Source organism: Aspergillus versicolor (genome assembly GCF_001890125.1).
Source record: "Aspergillus versicolor CBS 583.65 unplaced genomic scaffold ASPVEscaffold_4, whole genome shotgun sequence".
Classification (NCBI taxonomy): Eukaryota; Fungi; Ascomycota; class Eurotiomycetes; order Eurotiales; family Aspergillaceae; genus Aspergillus; species Aspergillus versicolor.
The window spans coordinates 1,197,395-1,221,571 of NW_024467527.1; the positions used below are offsets into that span (position 1 = coordinate 1,197,395).

Here is a 24,177-nt window from a genome sequence, read left to right on the forward strand (position 1 = left end):
CTCTTTTCTCGCCCCGCTTCCGTCCTCCTCTGCTCAATAGACTCCGATAAACAATCAAACTTGGCCGGAATAAACTTCGCCGTCCCAGAAGGTCGAACTGGGAAAATGTCATGGCAGCTGCCCCGCTAGAGAGCTCTAGCACCCCGCCTGACACTACTTCGACCGACACGGCGCGTTCCTCCGGCGATTCCATGGAAGAAATCGACCCCCAATCCACTCGGAAACGCCCTCGTCTCGATAGTGGAAGTGGTGTCTGCGATAATTTGCCTGCTCCCGGCGAGACGCCAACCCCGCATCCCGAAGGCGCCCCGGATGTTCCTGCCATAGCAGACCAGGGAGCTCCCACCCTGAACCGCCCAGCTAGTAGGATGACCATCAATATGAAATCTCCCACGATAACAGATAATCGGCCCACCACCCCAGAAGACAATCCTGGCGAGGAGCCCGCCACTGACACCTCCACGAAGCCCGGCGGCGACGAACCCACGAATGTCGTATCGCTATCGTCTACTCCCACTCAAAGCCCCGAGATTGAGGTGGCGGAGCTGGAAGATATGGACCAGGATCCCAATACTACCAGCTGGAGATCTTTGGGGGAGGCACTGCGCGACCCGTTGGTACCAGACGTAGTCCAGCTTCGTGAACAGGTCTACTTACCGGATACTTTCCCGGTGGTGGAACATGATCATGAGCCGCATGAGAATCTAGATGATATGTGTGCGGTCTTCGAAAAAGGTATGGACCCCGCTATCTTTGACTACCAGCAATATTGTGGCCATGAACTAAGACTATCATCCAGGCCACGAACACGACAGCTTATACTTGATTGCGGTGAAGCAATGGTTTGAGGAAGTTGCCAACTCTCTAGAGCAGATGACACATGAAACCCTGATGGACGCACGGTATTTCTGGGACGAGATTCCAAACCTAATAGAGAGTGTGCTTCGCAGACCGTAAGTCTATCGTCACCAAATCCAAGCGGAGACCATTTCTTGGGAATTGCTTGTCCTCACATCTAACGTTTATGCAGTGACGTATTTCAGTCAGATGACAACGTGATGTTATGGAAATGCGTTGAAGAGCTTTTCGCCAATTATGCTCGACTGACTCTCCACCTAGTTCGTTTGGATACTGTGCTACTGAATCAGCTGGTTAAGGAAACCGAGTTGCAAGACCTTGATATCATATCCAGGCCTTACATTTCTGCTTTGGGATGGATATTGACCCTTGATAAGATTCCATTCTACACCTCTATGCAGAGGCGATACGGACATGAGGGCTTGAACATGGTAGCGCGTCTGAACGATCGAGTTATATCTGTTCCCTTAAATGGAGTTGAAACTCTGGCGCGATACGTATCCTGCATCATTGAGGTTATACCCCACTGGCCCCAAATTTCATCGGCTCTCGTGCCTCCTTTGAAGGTGACGCAATTCCTAGCGGAATACAGCAGTAATCACAACGGATACAGCGCAGATGACCCTTCTTTGGAGCCTCTTGAAACCCAGTCAACTATGGACATGTTATACAACATCATACATTCCATAGATGCGGTTTATCAGCGTCACATCACCAAAAAATCTCCCTGGGTAACTAGTGAGACTAGCTCCTCGATGTTTCGTTTTCTTTCATCTGCGTATCTGGCCTTCTGCAACCAGAATCCCAATTTCGCCTCCCGTATCGCGAATGATTTATCCGTACATGCTCCCGAGGATGCGCCACCAAATAGCCTCCCATTCGTTATATTCTACGGTTGGAGGTTTGGAGTTTTCAAAAAGCACATCATGGATGGCCGAATGGAACTACGTGTAGCTGGGATCGAGGCACTGCAGACAGACTTCGTCACCGTCTATACTCAGTATATGCGAAAAGACCATGTCGCCGGTTTGCATAATCCTATTGTCCAGCTCATGCTCGGACTCCTACGCGAAAGCAGGATCGTCGAGTATATAGTTGGTGTCGACTCTCATCCTCAGTTAATTTGCCGGAGCCACAACATTGTTGGATTTCTCGTCGTTACCGGCACATACACCGATGCCGATACTGACACAATCTGGAAAACCGTAACAGAGAGTCCGGACCCTCGAACAGTATCTGAAGTACTCGGAATGCTTGTGAAAACATTTCATCTGCATTCGCCCAACTTTTCCGGCCTGTTCTATATATGTTCCAAACTGCTTGAGCTGCCTCTGACTCGTTTCGATCCGCGAATGGTGGAATTTTGTGAACAGCTCTTTCCCTTTTTGCGTGAAAGAAATCCAGATAGACAAGACTCGTTCGATACTCCACATGTCGACGTCAGGCCTTGCCATTTATGTGTACGCCTGATTAGAGAAAGCGCAGCAACTGAAGACCTCGTGATGGACCACAAAGCTCTCTTGCAAAAGTTCGCTGGTTCTCAGCTAAGCTCCTTCATAGATGTTGGGCTCGGCGATGCTGACAAGGTGGGCATCTACGAGAGATGCCTTCAGGACATCGCCGAGAAGAATCAGTTTAGCGTTGGCAGTATCCAGGCCTTAAACGCTCTTCTTGGGAACCAAAGCTCCCAAGAAATCCGAAAACTTGCCACAGATTTCAGTCTCACGCATTTGGTTGTATCCGAGATTGCTGACGTGATAGAGAGGAACCTGATTGATTTCATGGATACATTCTCCAGAACTGGTTTCATTTCGCGGGTACACATGCTTGCGCAGATTATTGAAGGAGTGCCGGATTCGATTAGTCCGGAACTTGGCGACATCTTATGGCAGAAAGTATTCATGTCTCCATCTCTTTCCCAGCAACCAAGGAGAACTCTTTGGGAGATGCTTTGTGGGATTACTCGACACACAATGATGGAGAATTCGTTCATTGACCGCTGTATTCAGCACTATCTCCTCGGGTTATCTGCGGAGGCTTATTCTCCTGAGGTGCTTGCATTTGCCAAGCAGACTATTACCTACGAGATTCGCTTCAATCCCCCGCCGGCGGTTACTGAGAATGAAGTGGTTTCTATACCCGGAATGGATCGAATATGGAACTTTATCCTGACAGCGCCTCCGGGTTCAATCGAAGCTGATGCGACTGCCTTCGCTATAGAGGTTTATCTCGACCATAACATCATCCATCGTTCTCCGCGTTCATCCGTTGAAGCAACGCATATGGCCTTGGTTGATCGTTGTGTAGATCAACTTAAATCTGCTGCATTAAAACTCAAGACACACACTAGTGGCCCTGCAATCGAGGAAGACAGAATGGTGGCACCAATTGATGGGACTCTCGCGGACGAATTGAAATTCAGTCGCTCACTATTCTTTCTTCGACAATTCCTTCAAGCCCTACGCGCTCGGCCACAGTATAGTCCACCGCAAAACTCACCCCCCAGTTTGCCAACACAGTCGCTGAACGGCGAAGTGATAGATATCCGGTATCAGGCATTTGATGGCGGCTCACGTTCAAAAGTCCGTTCGTTACGTGTTGGGGATTTGTCTACGGCTGCGGAGCTTTTTGATGCTCTCGTAAAGGTTACAGGATTCAGCAAGCTTATGACAATATATGCGGGGCAAAGGGTAGACTTACTTGAGAAGCCCGATCAACCGCTACGAGACCTAAAGCTCGCATCAGGGCTGCTGATCGTCCGTAGAGATCCGAGTTGCCGTGAGACCATCGGACGGAAACTCCAGCCTTTGACTATGATTGATACTGAGGTGTTAAAGCACTTTGATGATCTCTACGACCTTCTCAATCTTGATGACCATCTGGCACGAGAAATATACGAATTTCTCGTGGTTTTCCCGCCCCAGGAAAAAGTCATGAACTTTGTTAAGTCAATAGACCAAACCGATGAAAGCATGTTTCCCATGGCCAAGCCATTTAACTTTCTCTACTCTGTTAATGCCCTTTCTGAGTGCCTTCGACAGGAAGCCCTGGAAGCATCCCCAAGCGAACAATTCGTGTCTCACAGTGTTCGGGTTGTTATTTCCGCTTTGACGCGCCGTGAGATATCGGAGACGTTAGCGACTTCACCCAATAGCATTCTATTCGCCTCTAGCTTGATTGAATGCCTTCTTTATGCGTTGATGGTTAAGGCACCCGTATCGGATGAGGCACCCTTAATCCCAGACTCCGCTGCCCTCATTACTCAGTTACTTCATATCATCGAAGTTGGGCAAAGGCTCTCTACAACGCAGCTTCCAGAATTCAATATTCACAAACTAATTTGCTTCACTTTCGCAGTTCTGGTGGAAGGGTCTATTAGAGACACTGGCTTTTGGACTGCAACAAAAGAGCAAGTCAAGTTTGATCAACTTATCTCTACCCTCCTGATTGAAGAAGGTCGCCAGCCCATTCGAAGAGGGATTGCGGACAATATATCTCTTATCTGTAGCCCTTCAAAGCAGCTTAAGAAACCCAAGCTCCCGGCTTCAGAGGCACAGGAGACAAGAGAAACGGCGCTCTCGGAGAGTCCGACACGGATTGATATACTCGCAAGTGTATGGGATGCCTTTGTTCTCAAATTTCCACGTGTTCTGGAATTCCCAGGGCAATCTCAGGAGTTTTTCGAAATTGCATACGCCGTGTTTTCGTCAGTTGCGGAGAAGTCGCCTCGCGATTTGATATTTAGCGATTACCTTAAGCAATGGAGCGGCATTATGCTCAAACACAAGGCGAACGAATTTGTTGGCAGGGAACCTGTGGATCACGTTATCTTTGGTTTTTCTCGGCTGTTGAAGTCTTGCCTGGAGGTTGCAACATCGTCTGATATTACCCTCGATACCTTCAACCTTACTGAACAACTTTTCGATAACTACCTTTTCCCGGATCTTTCTATGCCGTCTTCCGAACTTATCATGCCGCAAGTTCCTGTCATGCATACACAAACACGACAAGAGCTCTATGCGATAGTTGGCCTACTCTCAAAGTATGGTGATAACTATACTCAGCTTGTAGGGCGATTGGAAGACATTATCCCGCAAGACCATACATACCAGATCGGTTGGTGTTTTGAGCGGCAAAAATTGATACGCTCACCAGAGGGCTATGCCGGTTTGAGAAATTTGTCCAACACGTGTTACTTGAACTCGCTTTTAAGCCAGCTGTTCATGAATGTTGGGTTTCGTGAATTCATGCTTGGGCTTAACATTACGGATTCCTCTGCATCTCAAAGGCTTCTCGATGAAACTAAGAAATTGTTTGGATATATGCAAGAATCGTGGCTGAAGAGTGTCGATCCTCAAGGCTTCGTTGACTCGATTCGGACCTACGATAACGAACCCGTAGATGTCACTATTCAAATGGATGTTGACGAATTCTACAATCTTCTTTTTGACCGTTGGGAGGCTCAAATATCGAGTCCTGAGGACAGGAGGAAATTTAGGTCGTTTTACGGTGGCCAGCTCGTTCAACAAATCAAATCAAAGGAGTGTTCCCATATCTCAGAGCGACTTGAGCCATTCTCTGCCATTCAATGTGATATCAAAGGAAAGGCGAGCCTCGAGGAGAGTCTGCAGGCGTACGTCGAGGGCGAGATTATGCAGGGAGATAACAAATATTCGTGCACCTCGTGTGGACGTCACGTTGATGCCGTGAAGCGTGCTTGTCTCAAAGATGTCCCTGACAACCTTATATTCCATCTCAAACGGTTTGACTTTGACATGGTTTCGATGATACGCAGCAAGATCAACGATGAATTTCAATTTCCCGAACGGATAGATATGACGCCATTCACAGTCGATTATCTGTCGGACTCGCCTGGGGAGACCCAGCAGGACGTTTTCGAGCTGGTTGGTGTTCTGGTACATAGCGGCACGGCTGAGTCCGGCCACTATTATTCGTACATCCGTGAAAGGCCATCCGCGAATGAAAGAGGAACCTGGGTGGAATTCAACGATTCGGATGTAAGCAGATTCGATCTAGGAAAAATCGCTGAGCAGTGCTTTGGTGGCTATAGCGATTCTCATCAATCTACCTCAATGGGCCAACAAGTCCGCTTCAACAAAGTTTGGAATGCGTACATGTTATTCTACCAACGCGTTTCAAATGTGGAGTCTGCAAAGTCAACCTACAATACCGCCGAAAACCACTACCCTGTGCACGTTCCTCTGCCCGTCCCACTTGCCAATCATATCGTGATGGAAAATGAGCTGTTTGTACGGACCTACTGTCTCTTGGATCCGTATTATTCTCTTTTCGTTCGCTATCTTTTTGGACGGCTCAGTGCGAACAGATTATCAGACAGCGAACCCAAGACCAAGCTGGACAAGTCCATGATTTTCATTGCCCTTGACACTTTGGAACAGCTGTTTGCTAGAACGAAGGAGATGGCAGCGCTCGACGGCTATGTTGGAGAAATATATCGGGGCATCAACGAATTCCCGAAGGGCGCCCAGAGAGTTCTCCAGTGGGCTTTGGAAAGGCCGGCCGGCATTCCCCATCTTCTCAAGAGCCCACACCCGCAGATCCGCAGTCATGGAGTCAGGCTCTTCGTGCACACATTTTCGAAGCTTCGTGAGCATTATAAGAATGCGGAGGACGGAAGTCTTGAGAAAGAGAAGTTAAATGCTTCCTACCTCGATGGTCTCGAATACATTGCTGCTACTCTTGATGGAATGTGGCCCACATTACACATTGCTAGTCGCATGTGGGACGATTACTTTGAGTTATTGTTCTTACTTGCCAACTTTGGCCGCCAAGAAACTGGAATAATTCTCGATCATGGGTTTCTCCTAAAATGCCTAGAAATGGTATGGCTAGACTATGAGGATTCGAAGAGGTTGAAGCGTCAGTACGTCGCCTATTCCAAGCTCCTTGAAAAGGGCAGGAAATTTTCGCACCGAAAACTCATGGATCTCATGTCGATTTTACTTGCAAGAATCGATTTTACTGTGCGGCCGGTTTCAGATGATGAACGAGAAATACTCTCAAACGGGAAATTTACTTTCACACTTGCAGAGGGCGAACTCATTCGACCTTTGGGGGCACAAGGGGAGTTAATGTTCCTCAAGAAGATACTTCATCAATACAACAGCCCGCCAGCGTGTAGGAATATCTTCGGTCTTTTTATGGATGCTGAACCAGAAGCCGGTCTCATGGAGTCGATCATTCAGATGCTAAAAGACGGTCTACGTGTTGCACCTGCCGAACGCTGTGCTCCATTCCTGGAAGCTGCACTAGTACTGTGTAGGAGAAGTCCCGACGAAGAAACAATCGTCTCCGTCCTGGACTACGTTGCCAAAGGCCTGGATACTATCAATGATAGTGGAGGCAAAGAGCACCTTGCATTCTTCACTAACTTATTGGCTGGCCGAAATGAGCGTCTGGGCCTTGACGACACTTGGTTCGCATCCCGTGTTATTTTATTGGTTCCGGACTGGGCCCCAGCTCTCCTCATGTACCCTGATAGAGCGATAAGAGGCATGACTATGGAGCTTCTGCGCCGGATCCTCTTCAACGAAGAAAGTTTGGCTGTAGGCACGGAATTGCAGTCACGCCATGCAGGAATCGCCAAGGAGCTGGTATCCACGAGTGTTGACAAGCTGCGTAAAACGTATCTTTCAATTCCGGGGATCAGTGTGGATGCAAAGGCGCTTGAAGCTATTCGAACTGTGATTGATCATTGCCTAACCTCGTACTTTATTGAAACTGAAGAGGAAGACCAGAAGGTTGTCAACGAGGCACAAGGTATGTTACTAAGAATAACATATAGTTGATGATATCCCTTATTAACTTCAGTCCCAGCGGTTTTGACAGCGATTGAAGATATGGCAGTTGAGATCCCCGAAGAAGTAGCTTCCGGTAGGTTTGCCCTTTTCCTTTTGCCCACTCTATCATCTAACTCCCAAATGTCAGAGTCTGATGCTCTTTCTGCAGAGGAATGGGAAGATAATTCGATGATGGCGAGTGACTCAGAGATGGGGATGGTAGGAACGCCATGAAGCGCGAGGACGAAGTTACGAAATGCCGCGATTGATTGTATCACATATGAGAGACGAAGTTACGAAAACGACAAAAAGGGTCAGACAAAGACTCCGGCCCATTCTGCGCTTGCATCAATTGGCGTTTCCCGCAATCAGCTGTATTAGAGATGGGGTTTCATTTGGACTTGCGCCTCGCTTTGTACGAGTGTAAACTGGCGTTATCATGTTGAGTTCGCTTTCCTTCCTTTTACTTTTTTCTTGGTTGCTGCACTGGCTTCGTTATACACATTGGGAAGCGAACTTCGTGGGTGAGAACGCCATCTGTGTATGATAATGCATAAATAAAGCCAATATAAGGCTGGGGTTGAGGTGAAGCTGGCCTTCACGCAGCAGTCCATTTCATCCTTCCACCAACACTAAATATCTGTAAAAAGAGGGACTTGGAATCATAACAAGGCAGCAACCATCGGCATTTACCTGATTGGCGACCCCGGCGATTGGGGCCGCGTTAGGGGATTTAAAATATGATGCCTACCGTAGACTTCCAATTTCTCACTCTATTTTCTGGATTCATATTCTCCCATTGAATATTTATGGCTGCAACCATGGCCGAAATAACCCAAGCTAGGGACATTCCACCATTGCCTCTAGATTTGGTAAACGCCGTTATACAGGAAATCCAGAGTCAGCTACTACCACCACTAGAAGGGCAAAGATGGAACTAATTCCACTCAGAAACCCGTCCTCTTTTCCTTTACTCGTACCCTTTAAACGATGTCTCACTAGTCGTGCGCCTCTATCAGTCCGCATTCTCTGGATCAACGCCTGTATCCTCTGCGCATCTCGCCTGCACCTATGGAACACTTTATTTTATCCTGAGGGAGTTCAGGTATCTCCAGAGTCCGATATGTCAGAAATTTGATTTCAATGAAGCCATTTCTTTAGCTGAGAAGAAATTCGATGTTCTGCTAAAGGACTATCGCGTTTTGAGCGTGCCTAGTTTCGGGAATGTGCTTGCTTTGACTCTTGGTGTAAGTGCTTATAGCAATCAGTATACCATATGATCTACTAAAACTAGTGTTCTCTCTTTTTCTGCATATGATAGGCCATGAAAGCACAGAACCAAGGAAGTCCATTCCTCAACTGTACCCTGATCTCCGCAGCCGCCAGCCACTGCCAGAGTCTGGGATACAACCATGACTCAAGCCACGGCAACTCTTCGAACAGTCGCCGGCTTTTCTGGAGCGTGTACATGCTCGAGAAAGAGGTTTCTATATTCTTTGGACGTGCGTCAGCTCTCCAGGATGCGGATATCGATGTAGCACTGCCAGTATTCTCTCGCAAGCGACCCGTCGAACGCTGGGATCGGCTGTTTGAGGCTGGTATCAAACTTGCGAAGATTCAGAGACGCATCTGTAACGATCTCTATTCGCGCAAATCACTCAAGCTAGGCCAAACCGAGCGTGAGAACAAAATCCATGATACTGTGCAGAAGGCTCATCATTTTTATGATAATCGGGTACGTTGTGTCATTCCCACATATGTCACCATCAGTTCATGGTTATGTGCTTAGATCATGCTTGTCTGACTGTTCCATAGATGTACTACACACTCACATTATCTGATGGGCCGGAGCGATTATTTAGACTAGCAGAAGACATGCTGGAAACCAAGCGGTCGGCAACATTAACCACGCTGCTCCGGGCACCCAGTTCGTTGAAAACAGGCCAAACGCATATCAGACCGGAATGTTTCAAGGCCGCTCGCACTACATTGAAGCTCTACCTACATTGTTCCAGGGCCTGCGAGCTAGGAGGACTTTCGTCTGAGACGGAAAGGTATAGAGACTGGTTAGACTTGACTTCACCATCATTCTTAGTTTAGTTGTTACTTAACTGACATTGGAACTACACAGGGGTCCCCTATCATGCATTCTAACCCCCTTCATTGTAATATCCCTACACGCCATCGCATCCTCAAGCGCCGAGGACATCACCCTCCTCAACGAGGTCGTATCAACTCTGGAACAAATTCAGGATGTTTCGCCCAGCGAGTCCTGTGAAAAACTATACAAATTCACCTCCTCATTCGCTAAAGCCGCAACCGGGTTCGTTCAACGCCACGAGTCCATTCACTCGGTGTCTAGGTGGCGGTACAGCCAGCAGGACGATTCGCTATCCCTTACAAGCAGGGAGAAAGAACCCAGTACTACTGAGAGCCTGCCGAAGGGTCGTCCGGGGTCATCAGCAACATTGGCATCGGCGTCATCGGTATTTACTCACAACACAGATGAGGGGTCATTGTTCCAGCAGGTTGTGGACGAGGATATGCGCGAAATTATTGGCGAGGGCGCGGAAGAGCTGTTTCGGGTTCTCGAAGGGTGTATGGGTGGTGGGTTGGTTTCTGTGTTGGACGTTTTTGGAGGAGGGTTTTTGGATGTTTAGAGAGTATATATTCCTTCGACTTAAGACACTTCGTACATGGATCTTTTTTCTTTGTTAAGAATTCATCTTTATATAACTGCAGTACTAAGTACTACCAAAGTAGGCAGGTGCTACATTGAGGCTACATATTTGAGAAGGCGCGACTTGAGATGAAAGCAAGGGAAGGAGCACATGGCGGTTGCGCTTTCCTTTCCGGTCTCAGACATGCCCAGGGCGTTCTGGGAAGGTGGAATGGGCCGTGGGTTTTGTGTGGGTTAGGAAAGATCATGTCTCTACTTAGGTCCGCTCCTGCCGACAGATTTGTACTAGTAGTTTAGCAAGATCTACAGTGATAGAATATAAGGCGGGTGAAAAACGCTTCTATTTTGTATTATTTGTTTTACATGATTGTACATATCAAGAATCATAGAGGACGTAAGTATATAAATAATCAATCGACCTGCTCTCGATAAATCCAAGAACAGCGGAAACAATTTTCTGAAGTGATGTTGTTTATTGGGCGCCAGCGCCCAGTGGGAGAGAATTAAACGTCTTCAAACTCCTCGTCATCTTCATCAGATTCCTCTTTCTTAATCTCGGGCTCGGTCTTGATCTTTTTGGCTGCGGGTCCTTCATCCGCCGGCGTCGACGGCGTCCCTGTGGTTGTTTGAGGTGCACTAGTACCGGAGTCGGTATCAAGCTCACGCTTAATGCCAGCAGGAGCACTAGTTGGCGCAGATGTACCGCCAACAGCTGGGGAAGCAGTATCACTTGCAGAAACACCACCGACATCTTCGAATTCGTCAAACTCGTCTGAGTCGTCTTCCGCACTACTGGCATCTTCTTGTGCCTGCAGGGCCTTTTCGCGCTCCATTTCAGCGTAGTACGCTGCGACCTTATCATCGAGGTCGACCAGATTAGGTTTCTGGTCCTCCTCCTCCTTGAGCTCGGGCTTGACTTTGACGTCATTCTCAGACTTGATGGCCCCTGCATTTCCAGCACCCGTAGAAACGGTCGAGTGAGTATGCCACACGGGAAGCGCATTTTGTTTCTCCAGTGCGGCCTTGCGCGCAGCTTCTTCTTTTTGTTCGGCCGCAGATTTCTCTTCAGTCGAGGTTAGCGAGATCTCGAGGGCACCTGCGTCGGTCTTGAGGTTGCCGCGGACGGCTTCCTGCTTCTTAGAAGGTACTACAATAGCTGCCCGGGTAGGGTTAGTGTGCTGGTTCCGAATAACATCAATCTTATGATCCCAAGCGGTGTCGAAGTCATTTGGAGGAATCTCAACGGAGTCGATCTGCTTTAGCAGTTTCAGCATTCCATCCAGCTGTGCCATAAGCTTGCTGTTCTTCTCGTGGCCTGTGCGGTCAATTCCCTCGCTGCCCTTGACATCTTCCGTACGCTCAAGAATAGCTCCGCAGTTCTGGCACTCGAATCCTTCATCCGAGTAAAGACTCAAGACATCCAGCTCCGTCCACTCAGTCCCGCATCGCAAGCAAATATATTCCTTTCTTTCTTGGCTCGGTGTATATTGCAATTTAATCGTTGAGGTCAACTTGGAGACTTTGAACTTGATGGCGTCGACGACGGGGTGCAACGGGATATAGTAATATTCACGGTTGACGGGTCGAGTTGATCCATCGCGAATCTCAGCTCGTGTATTACTACGTCCGCATGACAAGACGCGGTTCTTGTTAGCCTTCTGCCAAATAGGTACCTAATGTTCAAGACATAGGCAAGCCATACACTGCGATCAGACGGTCTTCGCGCAGCTTGGCGCATAGTTTCCGCAGGTCTTTCTGCTGCATTCCGAGGAGGAAAGCGAGGTCCTCCGCATGGAGACTGGGGCGCCAGAAATAGTCAGCGTACGAGTTCTCCTCAGATAAAACTCTCCCCTCCTTCGTAGCAGTCTCACATACACCGAATGAATGAAAAGCGCATCGATCACAAGGATGTGGCGAGTCTCGTAGAAGGAGCGGGCCACCGTTCGGATTAAAGTGTTGGCAAGATCCATGGTGGATCAAATATGGCTCCTGTCAGACAAGTAAAGCGAAGGGGATGTGAGTGGAAGAGAGGTGGGTGCCGCCTAGGCGGGAGATCTTGATGTCGCGGTTCCTAGATCTCACTCAGACTATCGCATATCGCTTCGTTGTTCAAGCACAGTTGATAAAAAGATCGTCAAATAATGGAGAAGGAAGTTATCGGATGGGAGAGGTCGCAGCCATCCGTCAGCTTCTTCACTGGTGAAAGTGAGGGCGAGTGAAAGAAAGGAAAGACTGGTGGTGAATGATGTCTGGTGAAGAAAGGCAAGATTGAACTCGAAAGCTCTTGCGGCCTGAGGCAGAAAGTAGCTTTCCTGGAAAGGAATGGCGCAGCCCGCCCCACACTAGTCCCAATACAGACTAGCCTATCGGAGTGAGAAAAAGACGCCGACTGGAAAAGATGGCAGCAGCAGATTCAACGATCATTGGCATCAATTCCAATGCGCGCACAGCATTTTTTACGACAGTGGTCAAATAATAACCTTCTAAATACCCAAGTAACCTCGAGTGTCATTCGTTCGCCACTCCCTTTTACTCGTCGCGGTTGGAATCACAGCACGAAAACACCATGGACAATAACGCAGGAAGAAGTGAGGAATCCCAAGATGCTGATCGCAAGCCTAAGAGAAGGGATATGGGTAGATCTGAGTGGAGGTATGTCGATGTATCTGAGAGACTTTCGCAATTGTGCGATTTGAGCTAACCGGGCAAGTCGCTCAATGCCAGATAAGAGAGAGCGCAACGAACGAGCGGAGCAAATAAAACGAAGAAAGCTTGACAATGGAGAGGAGATTGTTGCTCCTGTCTACGCTACCGAGTTTTCCCAGGAAGACATCGAAAGCGAGCAGCGCCGCCCAAAGAAGAAGGTTGCTGTGTTGATTGGGTACTCCGGTACAGGGTACAAGGGAATGCAATTGTGCGATATACATAACACCCTAATTTATGTTACTCGATGCTAATCAATCATAGGAGTACTACTGAGAAGACTATTGAAGGAGAGCTATTCACCGCGTTCGTTGCTGCCGGTGCAATTTCCAAAGCCAACGCAGCTGACCCTAAAAAATCGTCTTTCGTCCGCTGCGCACGTACGGATAAAGGTGTGCATGCTGCCGGGAATGTTGTCTCCTTGAAAATGATCGTGGAAGACTCTGATACCGTTCAAAAAATCAACGAGAAACTGAGTTCTCAAATCCGAGTCTGGGACATCCTAGTAGCCAACAAGTCATTCAGCAGCTACCAGATGTGCGATTCGCGTGTGTACGAATACCTTATCCCGTCACACTGCTTCCTGCCCCCACATCCCGGCACCTACCTGGGGGCAAAACTAAAAGAATATGCCGAGAAAGAAGGCGACTTGGAGGGATACAAGGCGCGCCAGGAAGAGGTTGCCACATACTGGGATGATGTTGATAAGAATGTCCTTCGGCCACTCCTTGAAAGCTTCCCTGAGAACATTCGCAAGCCGGTCGAGAAAGCGCTGCACATCGAGGACGAAGAGGATGTTCAGGAAGCCGAGTCGACAAAGGCTGAACAGGAAGCGCAAGACGCTCCGGCTACCGAAGCGCCGTCCGCAGAGAAGCCAGCAGAGCCCTTGAGTGAGGAGGAAGTTGCATTCAGGAAACAGATATACGAGGCTGTCAAAACCGTCAAGTCCGCTTATCTAAAGGCAAGACGATCATATCGCATTCCTTCCGCACGCCTTGATCGGATTCAACAGGCCCTTGATAAGTACGCTGGAACGCGGAATTTCTACAACTATACAATCCGAAAGACATTCAAAGACCCCTCCGCTAAGCGTCATATAAAATCTTTCAATCTCAACCGCGAACCTATCATTATCAACGGTACTGAATGGCTCAGTCTGAAGGTCCACGGCCAAAGTTTCATGATGCACCAGATTCGCAAGATGGTCGCCATGGCTACCATGGTTGTTCGGTGCGGCTGCGACCCCGAGCGTATCGTGGAATCCTATGGTTCATCCAAGCTTGCGATCCCTAAGGCCCCGGGACTTGGCTTACTTCTTGAGCGCCCTGTCTTCGATGTCTATAACAAGAGGGCAGGTGATTTCAAAAAGGATCCTATTGATTTCAGCAAGTATGAAAAAGAGATGGATGAGTTCAAACAACGTGAAATTTACGATCGTATCTTCAGAGAAGAAGAGCAGACCCATGCGTACGTTGTTCCCCTGAAAAAGCTTGATGGCATGGCACTAATTAAAGTTAAACAGCTTTGCATCGTTCTTCAACCACATCGATCACTATGCCCAGGAGGAGTTCCTCTACGTCACATCAGGCGGTGTTCCTGCGGCCAAAATTGCGCCCGCGCCTCAGGAGCTTGAGGATAATAAAGACGACGGGTCTAAGCCCAAGCGGAAGTCACAGAGAAACGCGCTGGCCGAGGTTGAAATGGAGTCTGAAGATGAGCGTGGTGGGGAGGAGGAAGGCTGAATCGTCCCCTGGAATACACGGAAGGCAAGAGCAGTTCCATAGACCATAATGCATAGCCAAAGTTTCGAAGAAGTTGGTCCAAGAAAATGTGAACCTCATCTAAGTTTTCCATGTTCAGTAAGTAGCCTTCTGAGTACGACAACTCAGGGTACCAAGTCACCACAGTGCATGACGACTTTATACTTCCGGAGTTTGCATCCTTAGTTGAGTCAGAGCTCCTATGACCATCTCTGTCTTCCCACTCTATTACTTGCCTATTCATCTGCATCCTTCTACTGAGATCTCTGTATCTTCACTTCTGTCTGACTCTCCACTCATTTGTATATCCATATCTATATTCACCTTCTCTTCGATTCATATAACCTTCATCACTTATCTATTCAGATCGCTATTTCTAAGGTTTACTTCTCTCGCTTTCTCGCCACCAATATTCACTATTTTTTTGGATAACCTTTATCACCAACAAACGTGCTCGAGTCTCGGGATCACAGATTCTATAAAAGTGCGATGCAGAATAAGGCCGCGCGATGCGCTCTATCACCCTTAAATACTAATACTTCAACCAGAAGCATCCCGGGTGAACGAAATCCCAGCGTTTCCCACTACAGGGAGGCATATCAAGGATCAACCTGATTTATATCCGACTGAACACTGCAACACCAACATAACCATCATGACCAAAATGACATCCACACAACTTGGCTCTCTCGCCTGCCTCCCACCAGAGCTCCGGCTTTTTGTCTACGAGAATGCTGTATCTAACGGCACCGTGCCAGGCCTCATGCGTGCAAGCCGGGCCATCTACAACGAAATCAACCCTCGACTCTACGACACGATCGATATCCACGTTTACCCACTCCTCAATGATCCCTTTATCCGAGTATCCTTCCGCCGTCTAAAAAACTCCAGCTGGTCCTTCATGGAGGAGAGCGATTGCTTCCGAGATCACGGGGGATTACACAGCATCCCTTACAACAGGTTCAAAAACACCCGCGTGAATATATATGCCCCGAAGCAAAAGAGCCTAGGCCAACTCGCATACCTGTGGGTGAAGATCGACGACTTTGCAGGAATCTTGTACACTCAGAGAACCCTCAAAAACACGGGGCTCGAGCTAAACTTGTGCCCCTATAAAGGGCAGGTCTGGACTACTCCCCAACAACAAAAGCTTGAAGAGGTTAGGGCTAGTTACCTCCGCAATCCCTTTCTACCATCTGAAGCTCGCCCTAGCCCTTTCCTCGTCGTTCTCTCGCCACGCTGGGACATGGACTTCTTCTGGATCCCCTTCGCTCGGCTCTACAAGAAGTCTGACTGTCAAAAGCAGCTCTCCGATGGCACAGCCCACGATCTCAAAGAGCTCATATGGTCTATCCAGGTCTTCTTAGGGAGCGGGGCAGATGTAGCTCATGAAAAGGAGGCGCAATGGCTTCGGTCCCGAGTACTTACGCAGAGGACTTTGAAGTATGTTCAGTGTGGGGGTCCACTTCCCCCGGTTTCAGCGGCTCCGATGAAAGCAGACTCGGAGCCTGAGTGTATGACTATGTATCTACCGCCTGTTTTGAAGCTCCTTCTGAGTCCAAAGAGCGTTGGAAAGGGCGGGTGTTGACATTGCTTTTTTCATTTCTTTCTCTATTTTTTGCATTCTTCTAGAAATTTGGCGACCATACATCTTGGATATTTTCATGTTTTGTCCTGTATATATACCTCATCAATACCGAATTGGTTCTGGAATATATCTCTTCAGATTGATGCACCAGTAGCCGCAACTACATTTTATAACCCTGAAATGGGCCTTTATCGTCCTGGAATTCTTAAAACTAGTCTATGTTCTACAAGCTCACATTATCCCCCAGATTCGTTACTTAATGTGCAGATTATCGTATTGAATTAGGTCGATTGGACGTAGTCACCCCATCCCTAACAATGGGCCATGACTTTACCAATTATAAACAGGGTATTAGATTATCTCGGTACATCCACCACCACTCTACAGCCCTGCATAACTCCCACAACCTCACAACGGAAGGACCTCACAACGGAAGAACAGTCTTCAGCCCCTTCGCCATCCGATGGATCTGCTCCACATAATATTGCTGCACCCAACGCGTTAGCCAACCTCAGACAAAAACAAAAAGAAAAAAGAAAATAAAGAAACACACCGTCTCCGCCCCAGCGGTAATAGCAACAATCGGAATCCACTTCGCCCAAAACGGCAGACTGATCTTCTTCAGCTCCATCTGTGCTTCCTCCTCACTAAGACTCCCATCTAGGAACAGCCGCGGGAAAGCAGGGTCGACGGCTGCAGGTCGCCCAATGCCGACGAGATCGCATGCATTCTGGGACAGAGCGTACTCGGCGCCGGCGCGTGTGCGGAACCCGCCTGTTAGCATGAGGACGACGGAGGGGTACCGGCTGCGCACGGCCGTGGCGAATTCGAGGAAGAAGGCCTCGCGGGCGACGGTGCGCGCGGACTTTTGGGCTTGCACGTCGCCTTTGATCATCTGTTCTCCGAATTTTCGTTAGTCTTCCGTTTTCTTGAGTTGTTCTCGAGCTGTTCGTCCGTTCAGCTTCTCTGGGGGGGGGATCTAGTTCCTACCTTAGGATCTTCGTAAGTTCCACCGCTAACTTCAAGAAAGTCAATGCCTGCTTCGGCTAGGAGACCTATTTGGGTCATTGTGTCCTCGAAACTGGAGGAGTTGTGATCGGCTGAGTTGAGCTTGATGCCGATGCAGAAGTTGGCGGGGACGAGAGGGCGGATTTGGTGAATGATATCGAGGACGAATTTGGCGCGCTTTTCTGCGCTGCCGCCGTAGGCGTCTGTCCGGACGTTGCTCTGATATCCTGCCTGAGTATTCAGTTCTTCTTTTGTTAGACCATATTTATAGAGCGCATACCTTGGGGTTGAGAAATTGGTCTGCAAACCGTTAGCTGTGTAACTTGCACCAAGGTAGCTGGTTGCCATACCGATCAGATACCCATGAGCACCATGCAATTGAATGCCCGAAAACCCAGCATCGGCCATCAACCGGGCCGTATCGACAAACTGCCGGGTAACGAGATCGATATCGGCCTGCGTCATCTCTCTCGGCGGCGGAAACATAAACCAGCCCAGCCAGCGCTGCGTAAAACTATCACCCAGATCTAGGGGAATAGGGCTGGGTGCGATCGTTGAGGCGAACATCCCCTTGCGGCCTGCGAAGCGCATTGACTGCCGACCAGGGTGGCAGACTTGGACTATCGTCGGGGTGCCGTGTTCCTGGGCTGTATCGGCGTATTTCTTCCACATCGCGACGAGATCCTTGTTCGTCTCGGCGTCGGTGTACTCGCCTGGCATGGCGGGGTCGAAGGGTGTTCCTAGGTGGTTTACGTCGACTTGGACGTTGCCTATTTCGCAAGTTGTATACGCAATTAGAAAGCGGCCGCTGTGTTGGTCACGCAGAGAGGCGAACCTGTCAGGACAGAGCCCCAGTTGCCTTTGGCCCACTCGCCGTAGACATTGACGAGCTGCGGAGTAGGGATGTTTGAGAACCCGCCCAAGCCTTCGGCCATTGCGGCCTGCGCAATGTCAGTACGCGAACAGAGGACTAGCAGTGAGTATTTTTGGCGGGGATTCTACCTTGACGAGGCGGTTAGAAAAAGTCAGCCCACACGGGAGCTTCACGGAGTCACCCAAAGACGCCATGTTGCATACAAAAGGGATAGAATGGGCGATTCAAGCAAAGTCATCGAGGACAGGCCGTCGAGATATACGATCAAAAAAGAGGCCGCCCCAGTCGGCTCGGGGCCACACAGCCGAGGTTTTCTGGCCCCTCCACTTCCACATGAGGGTGGCCGGTGGAGCCCAGAGACAACAACCAGCGACCAGGAGCCAACATCGTTGATTCGCAATCAATGATTGATAATGAGGAGCCCGCCGTTTCGAATCCTGCAGAAGGCACCAGACGCCGGAAGCGCGCTTGTCCGGGGTCCGTTTCTTGGTGGCAGAGCATCCGGATATCCGGCCTCGGATCGCAGTCGTCCGGGCCGAACCCTGCAGATGCCACGAAGAGGCACCAGGTCCACCATCCACGAGGGGCCCCTGACCCCAGAATCCAGATCTAGGTTGTCTCTTGTAGAAGCTTAAATCCTGCCGCAGGGCTGGAGCTGCGAATCATCCGTGGAACCCCGGTTCCTGGGGAATCCTGGCCCTGGATGCAACCTGGAGCCTCGTTCCCCACCCAAGCTGCTCGTGCATTGCGGCTCCCTCTGCAGTTGATTACTGGTTGCTCGCGTGGTGCTTGCATCAGCCACCAAGCCACACTGATACGAACACTGGCCACTAACGAGACTGCCAGGAGCAGGGGGCAGGTGTGGTTCTGGCCAAGAGGGGTGGTGGATGATACAGACTATAAGACCAGGGAGTGGCCTAATATTGACATATTCAGTCCAAGAAACTACGAAATACAGAAACAAGGCGCAATATTCATAAATCATCCGATTTTATTCAGAACCCGCCGTTTTTTTATGAGCTAACCAATCTTATCCAGAATCGGCATGCAACAATATAAAGATGGCATTAATGATAGCCGCAATCGGCGAAAGGATGGGGTATACAAGAATGAAGTGGATCCTTCCAAGTCAAGGAGCGTACCAACGAGACAAAAACGCGCTTCAAATCAGAATTGGACCAACCTGGACAAGCCAGTATTAGAATCGAGAATAACGAGGAATGTGTGCAACACAGGGTTAAGCCATGAATCACAGGGAGAGGAAGCGAAGAAGAAAGAGGGAGAGTTGTCGGTTCTTACAACTTAGCATCATCTGTGGAACCATTCAGACCGAGCTGTTGAGGGGCTCCCAGGCTAGACAGGATAGCACCGACTTCCCTCTCTAGAGAGTGAACTTCGGAGTGGGGGTCGTACATGCGACCCTTGATCCAAGCGTCAAGAGTTTCATCGTCCATTGCGCGGAGGGTGGCCTCGCGGTCAACCTTGTCTTCTTGAGCGGCACGGATGACGTTTCGCGCGACGACAACGCTGACCTGACGAATGCGGGTCAGGTCAGGGTAGAGGAGACCCCGTTCAAGCTCCTCTGCAGTGAGAGCCTTGGAGAGCGCCTCACCAGAAGCATAGATCATGCTGTCGGTGACCTTGACGGCCTTGGACAGGATGGTACCGAGTCCAATACCAGGGAACACGTACATGTTGTTACCCTGTCCGGGGTAGTACATCTTGTGCTCGCCGGCAGCGTTGGTGAAGGACATGGTGGGGAATGGCGAGCCGGACGCGAAGAGAACACGTCCGTCGGTGTTTGTCACGGCAGACTCATAGTCACACTCGGACTTGGATGATGGGTTGGACAGAGGGAAGACAATGGGGCTAGTGTTCCAGTCCGCCATCTTGCGGAGGATCTCTGGGGTGAACACACCACCCAGGGTGGAAAGACCCATGAGAATAGTCGGCTTCACATGGTCGACAACGTCCTCAAGAGTCTTGAACTGTTGACCTTGGTTGTCTGTCCGGGCGAAGTAAACCTTGTGATCGGCCAGCTTATCACCGCGGTCAGCTGTCACAAGCCCCTTAGTGTCAACTAGGTAGAAGCATGATCGAGCTTCATCCTCGGTCATACCCTCGCGCATGAAGAAAGCGACGATCTGCTTCGCAACACCCACGCCGGCACTTCCCGCACCAAGGAAGACAGCACGGTGGTCCTTACAGGGAAGACCAGAGCGCTTCACGGCATTGATGACACCACCGAGGATAACAGCACCCGTACCCTGGATGTCATCGTTGAAGCAGGTGTAGACATCCTGGTATCTTTCTAGCGCAGGAAAGGGATTCTTGAAATCCTCAAACTGAATCACAATCCTGCAAGTTGCGAGAGAACCCCGTTAGTTTCCGATATCGTCGGGACAAGTTGGATTGACGACTTACCCGGGCCAGCGCTCGGTGAGAGCAGCCATCAGCTCGTCCAAGAATTCCCGCTCCTGATCGGGAGTAATCTTATCGTGGCGGCTACCCATGTAAAGCGGGTCTTCCCGGAGAGATTTGTTGCTTGTGCCCAGATCTAGAGTCAAGGGCAGGGTGGCTTCGGGTCGAATACCAGCACACGAAGTGTAGAGTGCCAATTTACCAATAGGAATGCCCATTCCATTGATGCCAAGGTCACCTAGACCGAGAATTCGGGAGCCGTCGGTGATGCATGTGATCTCCACATTGGGCTGTGGCCAGTTGGCGATGACTGCAGCCAAGTTACCCCGGTCTTCCCAGCTAAGGTACATGCCTAGTTGAAAGTTAGAAGCTCGGTCTTAACTCGGCAACATGTGGGTTGGGGAACTTGGGCTAGGCTTTGAAACTAACCTTCCGGCTGTTGGTAGATCTCGGACCACCTCTGACAGGCTTCTCCAACGACCGGGGTATAGATGAGGGGAGTCAGTTCCTATTCGACCATTAGTTCTCTGATCGTCACGAAAATGCAGGAGCTTTTATGTAGCTCCGATATCTTACCTTGAGATGATCGATGACCAAGCGGTAAAACAGGTGCACATTGTTCTTGCGGAGAGTGCTGAGATAGAGGAATTTGTCGATCGCTGTCTGCTTCAAGCCCAGCTGAGCGAGACCTATAGTCTAGTCAGCACTCCAGCCAGTCGCCTCTACAAACCCCAATACCAATATACATACACCGTGTTTTCTGGACCTCGTAGCTTTCTGCACGGGGAGGAGTCAGACCGTAAGTGCGGAGGTACTTGCGGATGTAGGGCGGGTTGGCGGTGTCATAGTTTTGTTCACTAATGGACGAGATATATCGCATTAGCAGCCAATTCAAGTCTATAGACTTAAGTATGCCAGAAGGTAGCGTACATTGGACCATTGTGGTTAACATGGGGGGTCGCATGGACCGGACGGCTTTGTTGTGAAGGAAACCGAGCCATTTTGGAGGAAATATGAGTCACAGAAGCAGCAGCAACACTATGGCAGCGAGAACCAAGGACAGTAGAAGATGAGGATACAGAAAGATGCAATTGAGATGAGGAGGCCACCGGTGACGGTCTTGTTTTATGTAGTAACGCACGAGACACTAGCACTGAACCCCCCTGAGGAGTAATCCACCGCATTCCGAGATTGCAAAGTCAAGATGATGACTCTGCGAGCTTCAAGGAGGCGGCCGCGAGTCGGGACTATGAACTCAGAACCAGGTTGGAGCTGTGACCAAACGATGAGTCTGGGGCCAGGAATCGGGAAGACTCGGGGAGTAAAGAACCAGTCAGGGAGGTCGGGATCGAAGCGGTGGATATTTCGGGGGAGACGATGGTTGCATAACAGCGAACCGTTTCGATTTTTTGGCTGGAATTGATGGGAACAACGAAGCTTTGGGCAAATGAAAACTGTTTGGCGCGGCCGTGGAGAAAACGGGACGTTTCCGAGAGCGCCTTCGGCACCTGAGGCCCCTAAGCCTCCTGTGGCAAGTCAAGCAGCTGCAGACGAAATAATGCGGAGAAAAAGAAACCAAGGCGCGAAGCGAATCGCGAGAGGGCGAAGAAGGGAGGATGAGGCCGGAAGGGTTGAGGATTTTGGTGAGGTATTTCTTTTGAGAGTTTGTGCAGGACGGGGACTACAATGTAGGGGGCAGCACTGAGTGAGAGCACACGACCTGTTCATTCTGACCAGTACGGGGTGCTTGATGGACTGCTGGAGCTAGCCTGTTTCTGCCATCAATGCCCCAACACTGTCGTTCTACGAGAATATTATTATCAATTATGCCTCAGCAGAANCCCCCCCGAGGCTTATTATTCTGGATTCTCAGTCTTGACTGGGCAGCACCCGCAGCAGCCTGGATACATCCGAGATGGCATCCCGAGATGTATTTTTTTCCTCCCCAGTGGAGCAGCATCCATACCCCAACACGCACGCTAGAGAAGGAACAGGACTAGGTCTACCGAGTAGTTTCGAGTCCCAGCTAAAAGGGCCCAGGTGGGTCGGGGCTCATGTGGCAGAATTAGCCTAAGCTGGACGAGGGCTGTTGCTGACCACGCAGCATTTCGCAACTCCCGACAGGCACTAAGAGATAGTCTCGCACTAACTCCTAGAGGAAGGATTCTGGAGGGATTCGACCATAGTTCTCGTTTTCGTGCCTCAACGATTTCTTCATCGCTTCGACTTCGACCACTTCTGGCCTTCCCCGCAGCCATCCATCAGACACGCGGCCCGGATGGCGACCGAACACCGACTTGTCGTTCGCTTACCCGGGTTCAATTCGTGATATATCAAGGATGCTGCAGGAGGCTTTTTGTGTGAGACAAAAGTACGCAGGAAGGGGAAAATGCCGCGTTCTCCAGAGTCCCAAGCACTTTTCAGCATCTTCGGGCTTGCGTGTCGTACACGAGACCTCATCTCAGCCCGTCTCCAAATTAGAGCTGATCCCAACCAGCCAAACAACTGCTTGTTGCCCAATTAACACCCGGGTTCCAGCCAGAACACGGCAGTTGGGGGAAGCCGATCGGTTCCGGCCGAGAATAGAATCGGAAAGCAGCACACCCTGGAAGGCTTGGTTTCTCCGCACCTTTGAAGTTGAAACAGCTTTGTCGAATGAAATTGTCAGTCTTGGATCCATTATTGACACTCACGAATATAGACCGGGTTGAGTCGCGCCGCATTAATAATAATGGGCTACCCACCGTCAGCAAAACTCGGGATGCGAGCGCTGCAGAACGCACTCCGAGACTGGACCCTAGCCGCAGTACACGCAGTAATTTGGGGATTTTGGTGTCGGCGTTTGCTCTAAGCCCGAAGTCATGCGCCCTATCCCAATCCTGTTCTTCTTCAGAGCTTCGGATAGCTCTCCGTGGAGTAGTAGGTACTTTTCAGAGTAGAACTACGTATTCTTCTTGGGAGTGTCTCGTACTTTACTCCGAGGATTACCCATCCTCAGCCGCTCCACCCTATTTTTTTTTTTGTTTAATTGTCAAATTGTCACCATGTTATTCAAGAAACTGCCGGAGCCACCAGCACTGACCTATTGGGGCTGGTTCGTTGAGCCTCCTGGTTCTGCTGGAGATCTCAACTTGAATGTGGGTCGAGACTCAAGATGGTGTACGATCCATACTCCTTGAGCGATAGTCGCAGCATAAAGTGCTACGAAACCCTATAGGGAGTCAGAAACGCTCCAGCCACATTATTTGGTGCCATAGTCTAGAGGTTCTGTTAACCACAATATAGACTCCATCTAATCGCAGCTTGTTACGTCCAAGCTTCTGCTTAGTGTTCGGAGCATATACCTACTCCTACCCTTGCGTCCTGATCAGATCGTCCTGCCGAAATGATTCTTGGACAGGCTGATAATACTGACCATGCACTTGCAGTCATTCGATCGCTACAGTCAAGATCCGAATATGGAT

General features: G+C 49.6%; 7 protein-coding genes across 7 annotated transcripts; 4 read left to right on the top strand and 3 right to left on the bottom strand.

Annotated features, from left to right (window-relative positions):
* Window positions 1-110: 110 nt before the first annotated feature.
* Window positions 111-7,688, top strand: ASPVEDRAFT_131031 (putative ubiquitin C-terminal hydrolase; the record flags this gene model as incomplete). Its single annotated transcript, XM_040806779.1, has 3 exons — window positions 111-735; window positions 800-953; window positions 1,031-7,688. The coding sequence occupies 3 exons, from the start codon at window positions 111-113 to the stop codon at window positions 7,686-7,688; spliced, it is 7,437 nt and encodes a 2,478-aa protein (XP_040667218.1).
* Window positions 7,689-8,472: 784 nt separating this feature from the next.
* ASPVEDRAFT_41034 (fungal specific transcription factor domain-containing protein) lies at window positions 8,473-10,404 on the top strand. Its single transcript, XM_040812257.1, has 5 exons — window positions 8,473-8,579; window positions 8,631-8,926; window positions 9,001-9,414; window positions 9,495-9,745; window positions 9,811-10,404. The coding sequence occupies exons 1-5, from the start codon at window positions 8,501-8,503 to the stop codon at window positions 10,337-10,339; spliced, it is 1,569 nt and encodes a 522-aa protein (XP_040667219.1). The 5' UTR covers window positions 8,473-8,500; the 3' UTR covers window positions 10,340-10,404.
* A 277-nt stretch (window positions 10,405-10,681) lies between these two features.
* ASPVEDRAFT_41036 (putative transcription factor TFIIE complex alpha subunit) lies at window positions 10,682-12,608 on the bottom strand. The gene is made up of 3 exons (XM_040812258.1): window positions 12,235-12,608; window positions 12,062-12,157; window positions 10,682-11,979 (listed from the first exon to the last, which is right to left on the bottom strand). Exons 1-3 carry the CDS (start codon window positions 12,327-12,329, stop codon window positions 10,863-10,865), a joined length of 1,308 nt encoding a protein of 435 aa, XP_040667220.1. The 5' UTR covers window positions 12,330-12,608; the 3' UTR covers window positions 10,682-10,862.
* A 168-nt stretch (window positions 12,609-12,776) lies between these two features.
* Window positions 12,777-15,147, top strand: ASPVEDRAFT_167244 (pseudouridine synthase PUS2). The gene is made up of 4 exons (XM_040808656.1): window positions 12,777-13,011; window positions 13,070-13,273; window positions 13,327-14,529; window positions 14,585-15,147. Exons 1-4 carry the CDS (start codon window positions 12,926-12,928, stop codon window positions 14,802-14,804), a joined length of 1,713 nt encoding a protein of 570 aa, XP_040667221.1. The 5' UTR covers window positions 12,777-12,925; the 3' UTR covers window positions 14,805-15,147.
* A 339-nt stretch (window positions 15,148-15,486) lies between these two features.
* ASPVEDRAFT_82986 (uncharacterized protein) lies at window positions 15,487-16,410 on the top strand (the record flags this gene model as incomplete). Its single annotated transcript, XM_040817299.1, has 1 exon — window positions 15,487-16,410. One exon carries the CDS (start codon window positions 15,487-15,489, stop codon window positions 16,408-16,410), a length of 924 nt encoding a protein of 307 aa, XP_040667222.1.
* A 424-nt stretch (window positions 16,411-16,834) lies between these two features.
* ASPVEDRAFT_82987 (NADH:flavin oxidoreductase/NADH oxidase family protein) lies at window positions 16,835-18,486 on the bottom strand (the record flags this gene model as incomplete). Its single annotated transcript, XM_040817300.1, has 7 exons — window positions 16,835-16,897; window positions 16,964-17,305; window positions 17,401-17,649; window positions 17,699-17,718; window positions 17,769-18,188; window positions 18,254-18,359; window positions 18,421-18,486. 7 exons carry the CDS (start codon window positions 18,484-18,486, stop codon window positions 16,835-16,837), a joined length of 1,266 nt encoding a protein of 421 aa, XP_040667223.1.
* Window positions 18,487-19,587: 1,101 nt separating this feature from the next.
* On the bottom strand, window positions 19,588-21,897 carry ASPVEDRAFT_130820 (uncharacterized protein; the record flags this gene model as incomplete). The annotated part of the gene is made up of 6 exons (XM_040806758.1): window positions 19,588-20,650; window positions 20,717-21,065; window positions 21,143-21,221; window positions 21,290-21,402; window positions 21,464-21,570; window positions 21,644-21,897. 6 exons carry the CDS (start codon window positions 21,895-21,897, stop codon window positions 19,588-19,590), a joined length of 1,965 nt encoding a protein of 654 aa, XP_040667224.1.
* Window positions 21,898-24,177: the final 2,280 nt, after the last annotated feature.